Source organism: Xiphophorus maculatus, chromosome 12, assembly GCF_002775205.1.
Source record: "Xiphophorus maculatus strain JP 163 A chromosome 12, X_maculatus-5.0-male, whole genome shotgun sequence".
NCBI classification, from domain to species: domain Eukaryota; kingdom Metazoa; phylum Chordata; class Actinopteri; order Cyprinodontiformes; family Poeciliidae; genus Xiphophorus; species Xiphophorus maculatus.
This window is the reverse complement of record NC_036454.1, coordinates 16600564-16617035: the sequence shown is the minus strand read 5'-3', so window position 1 is coordinate 16617035 and position 16472 is coordinate 16600564. Positions and strand designations below refer to the sequence as shown.

Below are 16472 nucleotides of genomic sequence, written 5' to 3'. Positions count from 1 at the left end.
TTAAATTTCAGTGCCGTCTTTATTAATCTATAGTACCAAGAACATGTTTCTGCTTCTCAGTTTTTACAACAGCATCAACAAATAATATTTCCATTGCTACTTAAATAAACAGGGTCAGCGTCTATAAGTACATCTCAGACTATGTACACCTAAAAAAGATAAACGTTCTGAGTACGTTAGCCTCTTGCAGCAAAATCTGTGCCTAAAGAAGCTCTAAATTGAGATATATTAGTTAAGGCCTCTTATATCATTTTGATTTATATTTTTAAAGAATATTATTCACACATCAGGTAAGTCGGTGAGCTACTTCTAGCATTCATATTCTTACTACAGCTTTAAAGTAGCCTTTACAGCAGACCCGAAAAGAAACGATAAGCATCATCTATACAAAGTTACGGTTTAGGCAGAATATCCTACACAAATCATTGTTTATGCCTCGTGGGTTCCAGCTGTTCAGCTAAATTGGATCTTGTGCTTTTGGGATAATATTTGATCCAGAAAATCTTTTACGTGAGATATGGGTAAACGGTTGCATGGCATTTCCTTTAGTGGTAGCTACACCAGGTTGAAGTCCTTCAGATTGGCTGTGAGGATGGTGTCTTTCACGGCCACAAAGACAAAGCGGATGTTTTCGGTGTCGGTGGCGCAGGTGAAGTGGGAGTACAGCTTCTTGTCTTTGTTGGGATTTTGTTCTTGGTACATCTTGAGGATGAATTCTTGAGCTGCTGCTGGATCCTGCTGAGGCCCTGCAAAGGAGAGACGAGGTACCGGTTAATAAAAAACACCCTGAACTATGAGTTGAAGCATAATGTGGTTCTGAAAACACAAGTTCTTTCAATTTAGATGTGCTTTCCTGACTCAAATGCTAGCATTGATTCATGCCATCTGCTAGCCAAGCTGTCAGACTGGATTTAATGATGAGTGAATAATAAATCTGACCTGTGAATTCAGGGAAGTAGGTGACTAAGTGAGAGTATATGATCTTCTCCTTGAGGATGTCGGTCTTGTTGAGGAAAAGAATGACAGAAGACTTCTCGAACCAGGGGTAGGTGATGATGGTTTTGAACAGGGCTTTGCTCTCCTCCATGCGGTTCTAAGGAAGGTGCCACAGTGAACATACATTTTAAACTCACATTTCAAAGGGGATATGACAATCAGAAGGCATAAAACATTACAAATTATAAAACCTAAATAAGTTTTGTCGCTGGTTTTTAATGCAGATCATTAATAAAACACACATACACCCTCTAAACTGGATATTTTTTTCCCCTTAAATGGATGATGTAGCATTTGTTATTGTACCCTCTGGAAACAACAGACATCTTCTCTGCAGGAGTTCAACAGCAGTAAACATGTAAAGTAAAAACCATACCCTGACCCTAACCCTCTGTTGGAAGCACAGTTTGCACCAGAAGTAGGGAAAAACTTTATCTTTAGTTTAAGAAAAAGACAAATACAGACTGAGAGGTAAGAATCCAAGAGTTGATTGAGTGGCTTTGCTGGTAGCTCAAACAGTGAGTCAACAGCCAGACCATCAACGTGATCACAGCTGTCATTTCTAAGCATAAAGTTAAGCTAATGTAAAGTAAGGAAGTTCTTTTTTTATTGTGCTTTTCTTTTTTGTCATCAAAAACTATGATTTTCTTCATGTCTGAGCCAAAGAAGGAAAAAAAACAAACATTTGATCCAGCTGTCACTGTAGTGTGTCAACGTTCTTCCAACCGTTCATGTGTAGCATTAGCTTTAGCTTACTTTAGGATTACATGTTGGTAGAAACTAACTGGAAACTGAGTTTGAGCTGATAGCAGTAGAAAACTGTTTTGAACAAGGTGGATAATGAGAGAGGGATGAAACTTGCACCGATCTGGCTTGCTAATAAAAGGTAGGCTATTTTAGTGACTCTGTTGGAAGGAATGCGAGTGTTTTCTGACAGTTTTTGGGCACCAAAGTTACCAGGATGGGTGGAACCTGAGCACTGACATTATTGCAGTGTTTGAAATTAGAGGCAGGCTGGGCTCATGACAGCGCTTTTAATTCTGCCTGTACGATGCCAGTTTGTTAAATCTCCAAACTAATAGTCACCAACATTTCTCTTAACGTTCTCCTCACTTGACAAATGAACATGCAAATCTTGACTTCTTGAACTAAAACTTGAAATGGAGACATTGTTCACTCTTATTTCTCATGCACTGATGTTCAAGTTTAGCATTCAAACATATCAGGGTTTTTTAAAACTTTGGTTCGGTAACAGTTGTGAGCTGCAGGACAGAACTCAGCAGAAAAGAAAAAAAAAGTTGCATAAACGTGTTTGCCTCAGGTAGGAGTCTCACCTCGTTGTCGCACTCTGCCAAGACCTGGTCGTACTCACTAAGCGCCACCAGGAAAATGATGGAGGTGACGTTCTCAAAGCAGTGAATCCACTTTCTCCTCTCCGACCTCTGACCTCCAACATCCACCATCCTGCCAGAAAATCAGCCACAATGAGTACACACGGCGACGGCCAACAGTGGAGAGGGATCTTGTAAATGACATTACCTAAAAATGACGTTCTCCATGTCAAAGGGATACTCAATTATTCCTGTTGTTGGCACTCGGACTCTGAGGATGTCCTGGAGGTCTGGCAGGTAGGAAGGCTGGGAAATCCGATCCAAGTCGGTGAGATAGCTGAAATTATTTACAGCAATGACATTATGAGCGGTTGAGTAAAAAAGAACCAGAGTAGGGTTTTTAAAAGCCAGAAACCCAAACAGGGCACTGATACAAAGCAAGCATGAAGCTCTCAATATGGAAACTTCTGGCAGAATCAACAGACAACAGCTTTGTTGCATTACAGAAGTGGAACTGGAGCACATTTTAGTTAACATATGATTTGCATTTCTGAAAATAAAAACCCACTAAAAAAAAAAAAAAAAACAGCGCTTTTCTCTTTTCAACTCTGGTCAATTCAGAGTTCAGTTTTACTAGGAATAATTTCTGTTCCACTATGAGTGGGAGCTCATCTGCATGGCCAGGAATTATTAACATTTAAATAGAACATGCCTTCTATGTTCTATTTAAAGCTCCTCTGTATATTTTAAAAACATGGGAACAAACATGACTCAGTTATGTGGTGTGAATAAAGCAGCAGAGATCCATCCTTTATTTTGTAAAGATCCAACATGTGATTATTTCAGGGTGAGTGCACCAAAACCAGTAATAGAGATTCAATAGTTTCATTTTGGTATGCTGCCATGGCAGAATTAGAATTATGAGTCAAAATTTTAGGAAAGCAAAAAATCAAGAGATATTATATAGGATTTTTTTTTTTTTAGTTCTCTGAATTAACATTTTTTATGTTGCTGCTAATATATCTTTAAAAATCAGAAAGCTGCATAAAAGTACAATATTTATTACCAGTCATTTCATGACACATGAAATAAAAATATTTCAAGCTGTTATCTTTTGTGTTTTTATGAAAACCCATAATTCTGTATCTCAGAAAATTATTCCAATAGACCAATCAAAATCTGATATTTTTAGGACTAAAGTCAGGCCTCTGGAAAGTGCAGTTGAAACCAAAGGTTTACATACATTATATAGAAAGACACATACGGATTTTTTCATACTAACATGAATTAATGTTAATTAATGTTGTTAATCAACCTTGTGTACTTGCTGCCAAATATGCTAATGGTGGAGAAACAACTCACTATTACAGGAAAACTGTTTAGAGTGCCATCATTGGTGGCTATGCTGACTAGCTTCAGCATTTATAACAAGCTCTGCTAGCTATAGCTCAGCAGAGATAAGGGGAGGGTCATGAGAGGGGATGAGCTGTGCCACATGGAGGGGCGATTGACAGCACTAAGACCCTCCTCCTGGCTCTGATTGGTTGTTTCTAGTTTGCACTGGGAGAGGTCAAAAGAGCCAAAGTACGACAAAAAATATCTAAGTAGCCTAGCAAAGCTTGGTGTTTCCTGTCCTGAATTCATGCGTGAAATTTGCAGAAACATAACAGCCGCCATTGTCTCCTCTGCTGAGTACTTGGGTTAGCTTCATGTGCTGTAAGCAACTGCAAGGTGAAAGTCTCACTATTTGGTGGAGTCGGACAGCTGGTACTCCCTGCGCCGGTCGTAGCAGTCCTGGATTCCAGCGTCTTTCCACAGGTTCCTGATAGCAACAACAAGGTTCTGATCCAACTCCTCCACCTTGTCCACTTCTACCTCCAGGACTGAGTTTGCATTGTTCTGTAACAAAGAGGAGGAATAATTGACTTATGATGGATTTATATGTATAATATATGTTTTTTTTTCATTCAGACTGGTTTCTAACCCACCTGGTTCTGCGGATCAGAAAAGGATATGCCGAGCGGCCCCATGGCTCGGATCATGGTCTGCATTGATGTGTAGATGTTCTGGAAGACCAGCTTGGCGTAACTCCTCTTGTCCTCGTCTGTGTACCCCCCTCCATGGATGATCCTCATCTGTTTGATGAAGGTGCTCTTTCCACTCTCACCCGTGCCTGTTCAGAGACGGAGGAGACATTCGACGATTTGTTTTATTTTGCTGCGTTTATTGAATGTTTGCATTTAGAAACTGAGATATGGGCTGCAGACATCAGAAAACTCCTAATTTTCTCAATGTTTGGCCTCCAGTTTTAGAAAATTGCCTCTTTTATTTACTAAAATGTTGAATTCAATTACAAAAGGTAAAACGTTCAGTAAGTTAATTTGTAAAATATCATAATATAATGAAAATTGTCCTTTTTTATTGTCCATGTCTTCAATAATTAAGCAGTTTATCAAGGTGTCAGGTCAGCGTCACCGGATTCATTTTTGAGGTGGGGAGTCATGGGGTGTTTCGTCACCTCTTTTATGCACTTTGATTGTCAGGCGCGTGCACTTGTTCAATTGATATGATGGCACCTGTCAATCAATTCAATGGGTTTGTCGCAATTTGTCCCGAAGTAAAGAGTAAACATGCCTTATCTGGAGGACAACGTTTTTGGGTCTACCATGCGCTGCGGTCTGGCTAGATTTGATGATTATTTGCTATTCGTAAAAATTTGGTGGGAAATAATCAGAAAAAAATGTCAAGTTGTCAGTGGGGAACATGCAGAAGACAGCTTTAGATGGCGGAATGGACTTTAATCCATTTTCCAAACTGGAGTCTGGAAAAAAGTAGACTCCAGTTTGGAGTAAAAAGCATACGGCAAAAAGCTCTGGCCTGATCCAATCGGCCGCTCTTAGAACTACAGGAGGATTCAAACTCTGCTCATTCATTTTTAGCTTACAGTGAAAAACTGCCAAGCCGCCAAATAAACGTAAACAATAACATTTAGGCTTTGGAGTGCGGACTCATACAGACTCGGACTCACACAGACTCGGACTCACACACACTCGCTACGTACAAGATGTTTTGACACAATAGATCTTTTTTTCTCCTAAATGTTGTTAATAGTAAAGAGGGTTAGATAATAAAAAAGAAAATAAAAAATTATTCCCTTCTGTTTTTCCTAAAGGAAAATCTGAAGGTACACACTGTGCAAACAGCAATGGCCCCCTGGCCCCCCCTGTTCCAGCGCCTATGTGTCAGGTATTGCCAACAACATGTGCTAAAATGTTTTTGTGGAAATATTATTTTAGTATGGGCTGCACAGTGACACAGTTGGTAGAGCTGTTGCCTTGCAGCAAGAAGGTCCTGGGTTCGATTCCCGGCCCGGGGTCTTTCTGCACGGAGTTTGCATGTTCTCCCTGTGCATGTGTGGGTTCTCTCCGGGTTCTCCAGCTTCCTCCCACAGTCCAAAAACATGACTATCAGGTTAATTGGTCTCTCTAAATTCTCCCTGTGAGTGTGTGTGTGCATGGTTGTTTGTCCCGTCTGTCTTTGTGTTGCCCTGCGACAGACTGGCGACCTGTCCAGGGTGACCCCGCCTCTCGCCCTGAACGTTAGCTGGAGATAGACACCAGCAACCCTCCAGATCCCTTTAAGGGACAAGGGTGTTAGAAAATGGATGGATGGGTTATTTCAGTAAATCTAAGAGTATTACTCCTGTGATTTTAAGATATAATGGTTCAGACTGAGCTCATTCATATCCTTGAAAATATGAGGGAAAAACATGAGAAATGAGAGGCAAAGGTTTTGTGAGCTCACAGTAAAAGAGAGCTTAGACGTTGTTAGGGAGATTTTTAAAAACTGTAAGGAAGTATTATTTTCAGGGTAGTGACAGTTTGTTTAAATAGTGAGAGTGCTCATAAATCTTATAATAGATTTTATTTCCAAGAAATAATTGGGAACTCAGCAGAGTCTAATCCCAATCAACACATGCAACAGGAATTGTTGTAAATTGTTCTTGGCTTACAGAAAGTAAGAATGCTAGGCTGTTAAAAAAAAAGTCTTTATATTTTTTGATATTCTCAAACACCTACTGTATAAATATAAAATGCTCCAGCAGATTTAACCAAACTATTTGACCAATATTTCTAAGAACTGATTAAGAACTAGTGTTTCACAGACATCAGAACCTGGTGTCTGTGAGCTGAACTCCATACATCAGAATTTCATGGCTTTCTTGGCCAAAAACACTGGATGTTTTTGTGTTTAATTTTCCCAACATATTTCTTCAGGCTGGAAGAAATCTTAATGTTTTGAAGCGGCCCAGTCAGATTCCATATTGAATCTCTGGGTTAAATATTAGTATGATGGCAAGGAGACAGAAGATAAGGCAGCACTTATTTCAAAAAAATATTTTCAATGTTCACTTTAGGAACGTAAAGTGATTGAACCGAATTTAAGAAGCAAAACATATAGTAAAAAAAAGAATTTTTTAAATAACAATCATCAAGACACCCTACGCCTGAACAGCCGGTAAAATTACTTTAGGGAAACCTTTTGTAGCTATTTACCAATCTCTTGACATCAATCTGCGAAATGATTGACCGTCTCCTCGTTTTCAGCTGTGAGGTTTGAGGGGATTGTTGCCCAGAGGTTTCCTTTTCTTAGTTTTCAGACAGCCCTGGACAGATTGGTTCCAGCCCAGGGGCCCTCATCCTTCTAAGCCCGGCCCTGCGTGTCCTAATGTTTTCATACATTTGAGAAATCTCTATCTCAAGTGTCACAGATAGGCTGTAGGGTTCATTCAGGGGAGCATAAAGTAGAACATTTCCCTCTGTAATGAAGAGGAAAGAACATGTAAATACTTCAAGTACAGCAGCTGATCCACATTTCTCTGCTGCTCCACACACACAGCCACTCTACAGTCTCCCTGCAGTTATAACAAAACGCTTGTCACTCACTGCGTTTCTGAACATCTTGTTACCTAGTGCCAGATTAAAGTAAATAAATAATAATAAAAAAACAGGTACACAAGTTAGTTCTATGACAACGTTTGACTACTAACTTGTCCCTGCATGAATCTGCAGGCAAACGTAACAATTTGAATGCAGATTTGACTGCCAAAAAGGCACCAGTCTGCTAATATTTGGGTGCAGGAAGTTGTAGTCGACTCGCATCATCCAACTTGCAGATGATTTGAATCCCAAGTAAGAATGCTTTCAAGTGATTACTTAATACCAGACGACCTCAGCCGTCTTCTGTCTCTGAAGAGTTTTTTTATGCTTAGGTTGTGGGAAAACACCACTACGTTTTCATAACAGGTTGAACTGGTTATATTAGTTAGACACGATCCTCATAAACTCTAATACCGCTGAAAAGTGAAATGTTTTAAGTACAGTCAAATCATTTATCCTGCATTGACCACTCACACTCAGCTTTTGTAACCAATGACAAAGTCAGTTTGATAGCTTGCTTCGAATGCGGACGCCATGGTTTCAGGCAGCTGGTGTCACTTCTGACTTTGGATCAATACACCCTGAATATTAAAACGCTTCATCAGATGACTTGCCATCTGCAGATTCACAAAGTTTTCAAACAAAGTCTATAACTGCTTACAAATTTTAATTTGTTCTAATATTTTTAGTTAGATCTAGTGGATACTCGTCACCAATCAAATAAATTTAAAGTTGAAAACTGCAAACTGAGTTTCGGTTCCAGAAGTTTCCACATCTCGTGTTCTGCTTTGCATGGCGTTAGGAAAAGTCCACTCTTTTCTTCTCAGCATACAAACTTCAGCCAAATCTTCTGCATTTGAATGTACCTTGTTTACAAGTCAAGTTTCCTGGAGGCGAGGCAGAAAAGGAGGCAAATTCAGATGCTGCTGCTGCGCTGGATACGCAATTCAGGATGAAACAAACTTTTTAAACTCTGCTCCAGGTGGTCACCTGAATAACTGAGGAATGGGACAAGATTATTTTGTAAAAAAAAATTAAATTAATAAAGATTGATGCTGAGTAAAATGTAAATTTTTTTAAAAAATGGCTTGATTTACAAATAACTTCCACATTTAGGCTGATTAAAAAAAAATAAAAACTTTCAAAACAGATAACTGGTTAAGCCCAAAATTATTCTTGCCCCAGCCAGATTTAGATTTTAAATTATTTATCCTTTAACCAGTAGGCTGTTTTCTAATCGCCTAGCCTACTGGTTTATTCTCTCAAAACACAACAAAACATTATAAAAGGATTACACAGCCTGAAAAAACGTATTTGCATTTTAACCCTCTATGGCATGGCGTTGCCCTCAGGCAACAAACCACATAGCTGTACCTCACATTGCTCCTTTATTTTATTTTTTGGGGGGCATGATTTTTGACATATTTTTGTCCAAAAAAAAGTTTTTTTATGAATATAGTTTTTGTTTGATTTGTATTTCATTTCTCATAATCAGTGTAGACAATCTTGGTGTTCTAGACCAATGTTACCCTGAGGCAACAAACCCAAATCTGGTTCCAGGAGGTGTCAGAGTCCGATTTTATGATTGACATGTAATTAGGGACCACCAAGCTCCCAAAGAATGCAGGAAAATATTTCTTCCCCACAAAAATAAAAAGTCATGCCATAGAGGGTTAATTAAAAAATAGTACAGAAATCTGAGAGTTGAGCAGATAAATGGAATAACCTCCAGCAAGGTTTGTGATTCAAGGTAAAGGTGGATCAGGCTGATAAAAGCCTTCACAGATGCAATGAGTGAATGTTTCCACCAGCAGAGAGCAAGAGGACACTCCTCGTGTTCACAAGTACACAGACCTCATTGCCTGCTAGGAAATTCAGCTTTTCTGTGCAGCTTAGTCAGAGATTTCATCAAAATATCCTCAACACCAAGAAAACCTGAGGCCTCCTCTTTTCTGCTTCTTCATCAGTCTGGTGTTGAAGTGGACCAGGACTCAGGCTGCCAACAGTGTGAGCTCATGAGAGTTTGGTCAGATCAGAAAACTAAACAAACTCTTTAAGGCCCACTTGAACCAGGAGATAATATTTTCACTTGTTCTGGTACTTTAAATGTTATTTTATCACCTCTGAAGAGTTTAGGCTTGAAAGTCTTGCAGAAAAAATATTGAGCTACCTAGATGTGCTAAGAGATAAACTTTAATCACCCAGTGTCTGCTAGTTGTTTCCTAGATTGGAGTAGAAAATGCTGTAGTATTCATTTTTAACCAAGAACCAACAAACAGATTTTGATCAAGGTTCTATGTTTAGAAATATCAACTAAATGCTGTTTCTATCCTGGGAAAATGACTGGTAAGTGATGACTGATACCGGGTTTCCGGGACAACATAAAAATAAAATCAAAAACAGACTTTGTGCATGAAAAAATGAGATTCTTATTCACAAAGGAGGCAATATATAAGCTATTTTGTCTAAGTCTTTGGTAGACTTACTAAATTTACATTTTCACACATTTTCAGTGATTTTAAGAAACCAAACAAAGCAGCGAAACAATGAAATCTCTACATCGGTGAGCAGAAAGAGAAACATCGCACAAGCTGCTCATCATCACAAAGAGCACTGGACACATTCTGCACAATAGTGGAATAAATCCACATTGTTAAAATCTATTACCTCCTGAGGTCTAAACTTTAATCTTTCAGGTAAACACAATAACAATGGGAAAACAACTACATGCATTATTTCCAAAGTGCTCACAATGGTAAATGTTTAAATGATTTTGAAGTTATTGCACATTTGTTTTTCATGCGTTTGCTCCCGACATTGGTTGGACTTTTGGAATCAAACATCAGATCCAGATTGAGCCAAAAGCCACAAAAACTGGGATGTTCTTTTATGTCCAGTCAAAGTAAGAGGACCAGACTAAAGGCAGTGTAAATTTAGGTGAATATTTTCAGCACTAAATGAAGACTAAACTAATTGCCATTGTGGGTTTGATGTGGGGAAACATGGGTGGCAATAGAAGAAAAGGGCATATGAGCGAAAAAAAAAAAGAAAAGAAATCTCAGCTACAACCTGAATTCGTTTTTTATTTTACTTTTAGCGTGTGCAGTCGGTGTGTTGAGTAAACGCAGACGGCTTGCTGATGACATCCGAAGGAACAGATTATCAGTCTGTGCTTCACAGCATTGACATCCACACCATAACTGAGGGAATTTTCTGGATTTTGACTGAAAATCCAGTTTGATTGACATGTTTGACGGTGTCAATCAAACTGAGCCCGATGTCATGTTACAAAATATAATTTTTGTTTTGGCCTAAGAAGATGCTCACTCAGGCATCATTTACTGAACAACTGCCCTTGTTGATCGCCTGTTCTTTTTGAACTGAACCTGCTTGCAGACTTATAAGGCTTAATGGATGACCATCAGCATTATTATTGTTATTTTGCTTATTGTATTTATGAAGCAACAGGTTCATATTTTGTCCCGCAAAGTAGTAAAGCGACTAACAGAAAAGTTTGACATTTTGAAACTCTTCAACTTTTCTAAAGAGAAACTTTTCCTCAGAACCCATTTTCCCTGCAAATTAAAGTTGAACGAGGCTGGTGCGTTTTGTGTGTTGGACCTCTCTGTTGTTTTTGATCGTTGTGGTTCTATGCAAGTTTAAGTGGAAAACACCGGTATGAGTAACAGATAGGAAACCCCCTCAGTGAGACAGAACGTGTAGTAAAGCTAAAATACGTGATGAATAATTTAAAGTGTAATACAATATTTAAGCTGAATTGTAGCTGTGCTTGTGTTTTTAGTGCATGCGTGTGTGTGTGTGTGTGTGTGTGTGCGTGTGTGTGTGTGTGTGTGTGTGTGTGTGTGTGTGTGTGTGCGTGTGTGTGTGTGTGTGTGTGTGTGTAGGTGTGTGTGTGTGTGTGTGTGTGCGTGTGTGTGTGTGCGTGCGTGCGTGCGTGTGTGTGTGTGTGTGTGTGTGTGCCTGCTTGACATAATTTCCTTGTGAGTAAAAAAAGGACTTGTCCACATCTGCCGATGTGCCGCAGCCTCACAGCTACACACACTTCCTCGACAGGGAAGCACAGTCAGTGTGAATGAGTGGCATTAACATACCAGAGATAAGAACTACGTACTACTGGATGGCTACACCGTGCCTGCTATGTTTTGTGCAAATGAAACTCACCGGTCAGGTGGGATTTTCAGGCAAATGCAGGATGCAAAAGAAGAAGTCAGTACAACAAACTGATTTTTCCACAGTCCAAGCTGTGCTGTGCTCCAAGAACAAAAACGTCCCCTGATGTATGATTTACATAAATTCGTCTGACAAAATATCTGTTGTGCAACTGGACTTCTGGCAGCAGAAGTCCAGGCGGCTCACTGGGCCGAGGCCTTATTGAAGTACAGGGATGAAACAGACATTTAAAACCCTGCTGCGGTTCACGCCCCCAGTTTTTGTGTTGATTCATCACTTTTTTTTTATTTTTGTTTTTGTTTTCTGCTATCTTGAAGTGAGTATTTAAATTGATCTGCTTAAATAATGCCGATAGTTTTAAAAATCATTCATGAAATTACCAATTTTCAAATTAGAGATGCTACATTTTCATTTTTCACAGAGAACATAAAAAAAAAATGAGAAAAGAAAGAATTGTTGTAACTGGTTATTTAATTTTCATTTATGGAAGTGTTTTGATTGGTTATGTGATTTCACAGTTTCATATATGCAGTTGTTTTAATTTAGTTTAGAGTATTGTCTTAGTTTTTGTGACCTTTGATGTTCTTTTTTATTCAGTTCTGTCCTGAGCTGCAGCCATCTTGTAAATGAGATTTTGAATTAAAATGTGTCTTTCATGATTAAATCAAAGCATAAAGTGTGCTGGGTCGCTCAGCTGGTAGACACTGTGGTCCTTGATGCCGTCGTCCTGGGTTTGATTCCAGGGTCCAGCGATTTGCTGCATGTCTTCCTGTTCTCTTTCTATTTCTCTTTCCTTCCTATTTCCTGCCTATTTGATGTTCAATAAAGGACACTAGAATCTAAAAAAATAAAAATCTACATTTAGATAGTTAATGTTTAATAATGATTTTTAAATTATTTATTGAATGCCACATTCTTCATGAAAGACTACGTACATTTTTCTGTTGAATTTCATTTTTGTAAGATTTGCTCTTTTATCTCCGTTTTCTTTGCATTTGCTCAGAATCTGGGCTGGAGCTCAACTTAACCTGTGGCTTTTTCAGATACAAGGCCACTGAAATAAACTACTTCATAGATGATTGTGTTGTTTTTGTTCTGCTTCACTCCGCTCGTGCTCTCTCTACAGGCCTGTGACCACCTTAATGAAACCCACTGAGAGCTCTGAGTCAGTGACCAGCTTAATGAGTGAAACTACAGGCGAGATGCTTAACAGTTCGGACAACTTAGCATCTGTGTTCAATGTCCAAAGCAACAACTTCAGATGGTGAAAACGTTGTTTTTGTTTTTTTATCACAGTCATAATTGGTCATTGGTTTTTATTTTTACTAAATATCTAACCTGAAAAGTGGCCTAGAAATATGTTTTTATTTTTTTTCCTGAAAGCTGTTCTTCCTGTTCCTCACATAGCTTGTCTGACTCCATTAGGTTTCTTATTAAGCGCCTGTCAGTAAAACACAGAGGGATTTTTAGGCTGCCTTAAATCTGAAATATTATGATGTCTAATCATTTGTTGTTCAGCTGCCCAGGGCACCTCTCTGCTTTAAGAGTTTGACCCTTTCCCAACGAACAGTGGGTGCTCACTTGTGGCTCATGTTCTGCTCCGTGGTGGGATTTGCATGAGTTTTGCATGAGGCGCGCCCGCAGCAGCTAGTTATGGCTCCGTTGCGCAGCATAGAGCGAGGCGTCGGCAGGGTTGTGGTGGCCCTCAGCCTCTCCCACACCGCTGCAGTAAAATGCAGCGAAACTGATGCAACGAGCCTGTTGTCTCTGTGACTATCGGGCTGCTTCCAACGGTGCAAAAGAACAAACACTGTGATAAGACGTGGGAAAGTCAGAAGTGGACAAAGAGAGTAGTGTGCACTAATTAGAAGTAGTCTGATCACCAGCTGCACTATAAAAATGAATTTGGGACGGTATTAAATGTTAGCCATTTAATTTATTAAGGGGCATTTAATTTATTAAATGGTTCAAATTTTCTGAGTTGTAATGTGACTGAAAATATTATAAAATCTGTAAAAACTTGTTTAGCTGTTTTATTGACGGCTAATGCAAGCTAGCAAGTGGAAGTTGCTAACCGTGTTGGAAAACTTTTGAAAGTTTATAATTATTTCAATGACATTTTAGAAATTAATCACACACCAATTATTTTCTTTTTGTTCTTCACATTTTAGGACAGGTCACCGTATTATAGGAAGGTATTAAATATAAGATCTTTTTTTTAAATTTCAGATGAGATAAATCTTAGCAATACTACTATTTTGCTAAATATAGACATTTTAAGTAGAATTTAACTGATAATGTTGATTTTTACCATCTGCTATTCTCATTTGTTTTCTGTACTGATTAGCTTAGCGATGGCTAATCCTAAAGCAAAGCTATGTAGCAAAACTAACTGAGTCAGGCGTTGCCAATAACCGGCACAAATGTCAATATGTGATGATCATTAAAAAAAGGTTTCATACAATACCGAGTTACTACAGGTCGATGCATTTTAGATCTAATTCCTTATGCACAAAATTAATTTCTTTTTATCACGGGAGAATAAATCAGATGAGCATAATGATACAACTTATTACTTTCAAATGTTCTAAGCAGAATGAGTCTTTCTTCTAAATCAATTGAAGTTTTTTTTTTTTTTTTTATCTTTTAGCTAATTGTTAAACTTACCAAATGTACTTTTAGAAATACTAAAATATAACCAAATGAAATGTATGTGCATTGTTTATGAAACTCTTACAGTTATTATAATTGGATGCATCTCATAAAGACATATTTGCAAACATTTCCATAAATTACATTGAATCCCAACCACAAATATATTTTCTCAGGTGATAATATTAATATGAAATTATTTGTATAAACTGACTACTCCTTGGTCTGAACTATTTTCTTAGTTGGCCATTGGCTTTCTAGCTAAGTTCACTCCAGGAAAAGATAACAGCTCATCCACGTTTCTCCACTTCCTTCCTGAACAAAACCAAAAATTCTCCCATCACGCAGACCCGACCTCGTAGAAGCTTAAAACGTGTTTTTATTCATTTATTTTGAAATAACAGACCTTTCTCTCAGTCTATACGTCTTCTCCATTAATGATATATATAAAAAATGGTGCGTAAATCTTCGACACAGTAATTACGCAGAGCCGCGAGTGTTTTAAGCAGTAGAAAAATACGGCAGAACCAAAATGGAGTTAACCTGACCCCAATCATTTTATGGCGACATATATTAACCTATTAACCCACTGATCATCTTAAAACTGACGTTGGATTTGATGAAAGCTTTAAGGTCTGATAAACTGATATAGTTAATCCAATTAAGCTCATTTCTAAAAGCAGCTTAATTGTGTTTTCCGTGTGTTGGTTTCTTTAACCCAACTTTCCATGAAAATCTGCGTGTGCAGGTGCGGTCGGTGAGGAAGCCGTGAGATAATGGTTAATTTAAAAAAAAATAAATAAAACTTTTATAAATCACCGACCGTCACACCCACGGGGGAGTTTTAACAAATCCACTTAAATAGGAACGTTGTCAACAATGTTTTAAAACTTTATTGGACTGAATTTTTACAGCCTGCAAAGTGAAACAGATTCAGTTTGGTGTAATTTTCAAACCGCTGCAGATTAAACCCTGATTTTTTTAAAAAAATTATTATTATTTTTCCTTCCTGATCTGTAAGTATTTTCTGTCTGCGCCTCTGGTCGGGGCCCCGGGCTCTCAGCTGGGTGATGCTCACCTAACAGCAGCAGCTTCAGCTCCCTGCGGGAATCCTTCTTGTCCCTCCGCAGCTGCTCCTCTATCGCGTCGTTGATCCTCTTGGTCTCCCGGTCCTCCGCCGACACACAACACCCAGCCATCCTCCCCAACACTGAGACGCAGGCCCCTATGGTGGTAAACCGTCTGCGATCAAATTAGGGGGAGGAAAGAAAAAAAAGAAGAAGAAGAAGAAGAAGTTTTGGAGTCTTTGAATGAGGTGGGGAGGGGGGAAAAGCTCACACGGCTCACAGCTTCTAGCGGGAGGGAGAGTCGAGCATCATCAGAAGGAATGAATTTGATCCTTTATAAAAATTAATAATAAAAAAAATGGTTTTATCAGTTGAGAAATGTTCTTATTCTCCCAGCTGTGTGTATGATCAGCGGATTCATTAGAAAATCCTTCTCATGGAGGAGCGTCTTCTTTGAGGTCCTTGAGGACAAAGTGCAGCGGTTGGTCTGGACCAGAGAGATGGCTGCTGAACTTTTTCCTGTCCAGTCGGGAGGGCGTGGCGCTGGCCACAAATAGAAGAGGATAAATGGGAAGTGAGCCTTCACAGGCAGCAGACTTTCACCTGCTCCACCACTGCGTGGAGAGCTCAGCGTGCTGCCGTGTAGTGACGGCATAGATCCAGCGAGACGTAAGTTGTGTGTTAAAGACATAACTTGAATGCCTAACTTCATCTGATGAGACACAGAGGAGCAGACTTTCTCCCCACAGCCACAGTGAGGTGCAGGAGGACAGAGAAAGGGACTCGGCGCCACTTTTTAAATGACAGGTCCTCAAATGGCCGCTAGGGGTCAGGCTGGAGAACGCGAGGAAATGAAGGAGAATCTGAGAATTTTGCCTTGAAGGTAACATCACGTTTCAATCAGCCTGCGCTGTTTGCACAGATGCAAATGAGGACCAGTTTTAAATTCTCCGGTAAACCAGATGATTTTCACAAATAAAATGGAATGTTATAAAAGTTGTTTTAGTCCAAATTTGAAAATCGTAGATTCAGAATAGTGACATTTCAAACATTCATTAGTGATCATTAGGATGATTTTTTTTTTTTTTTTACACTGAAACCAACGGCAGCATGTGAAAACTAAGAACATTCCCAAAGACCAATCATCAAACCTCTGCCATTGTCAACAGTTTTTAACAAAATGCTTATCAAATAAATTCAGTATTTATGTTGGTCAAAAATACCTTATCCCTTAAGATGTGGAGAGCAAGATTATGAAACAGACTTCACCTAAAAACAATTTTATGGAAACAGAA

General features: G+C 38.9%; 1 protein-coding gene across 1 annotated transcript; it reads right to left on the bottom strand.

Moving 5' to 3' along the window:
• Positions 1-18: 18 nt before the first annotated feature.
• Positions 19-15645, bottom strand: LOC102230875 (guanine nucleotide-binding protein subunit alpha-14-like). The gene is made up of 7 exons (XM_023344284.1): positions 15189-15645; positions 4316-4500; positions 4072-4226; positions 2536-2664; positions 2331-2460; positions 940-1093; positions 19-746 (listed from the first exon to the last, which is right to left on the bottom strand). Exons 1-7 carry the CDS (start codon positions 15307-15309, stop codon positions 556-558), a joined length of 1065 nt encoding a protein of 354 aa, XP_023200052.1. The 5' UTR covers positions 15310-15645; the 3' UTR covers positions 19-555.
• Positions 15646-16472: the final 827 nt, after the last annotated feature.

Coding starts and splice junctions, on each gene's coding strand:
- LOC102230875 (XM_023344284.1), bottom strand. CDS start 15,309: ATGGCTGGGTGTTGTGTGTCGGCGGAGGACCGGGAGACCAAGAGGATC. Junction 4,501..15,188: donor GCTGAAGCTGCTGCTGTTAG/GTGAGCATCACC, acceptor GTCTCTGAACAG/GCACGGGTGAGAGTGGAAAG. Junction 2,461..2,535: donor ATGGAGAACGTCATTTTTAG/GTAATGTCATTT, acceptor ATTTTCTGGCAG/GATGGTGGATGTTGGAGGTC.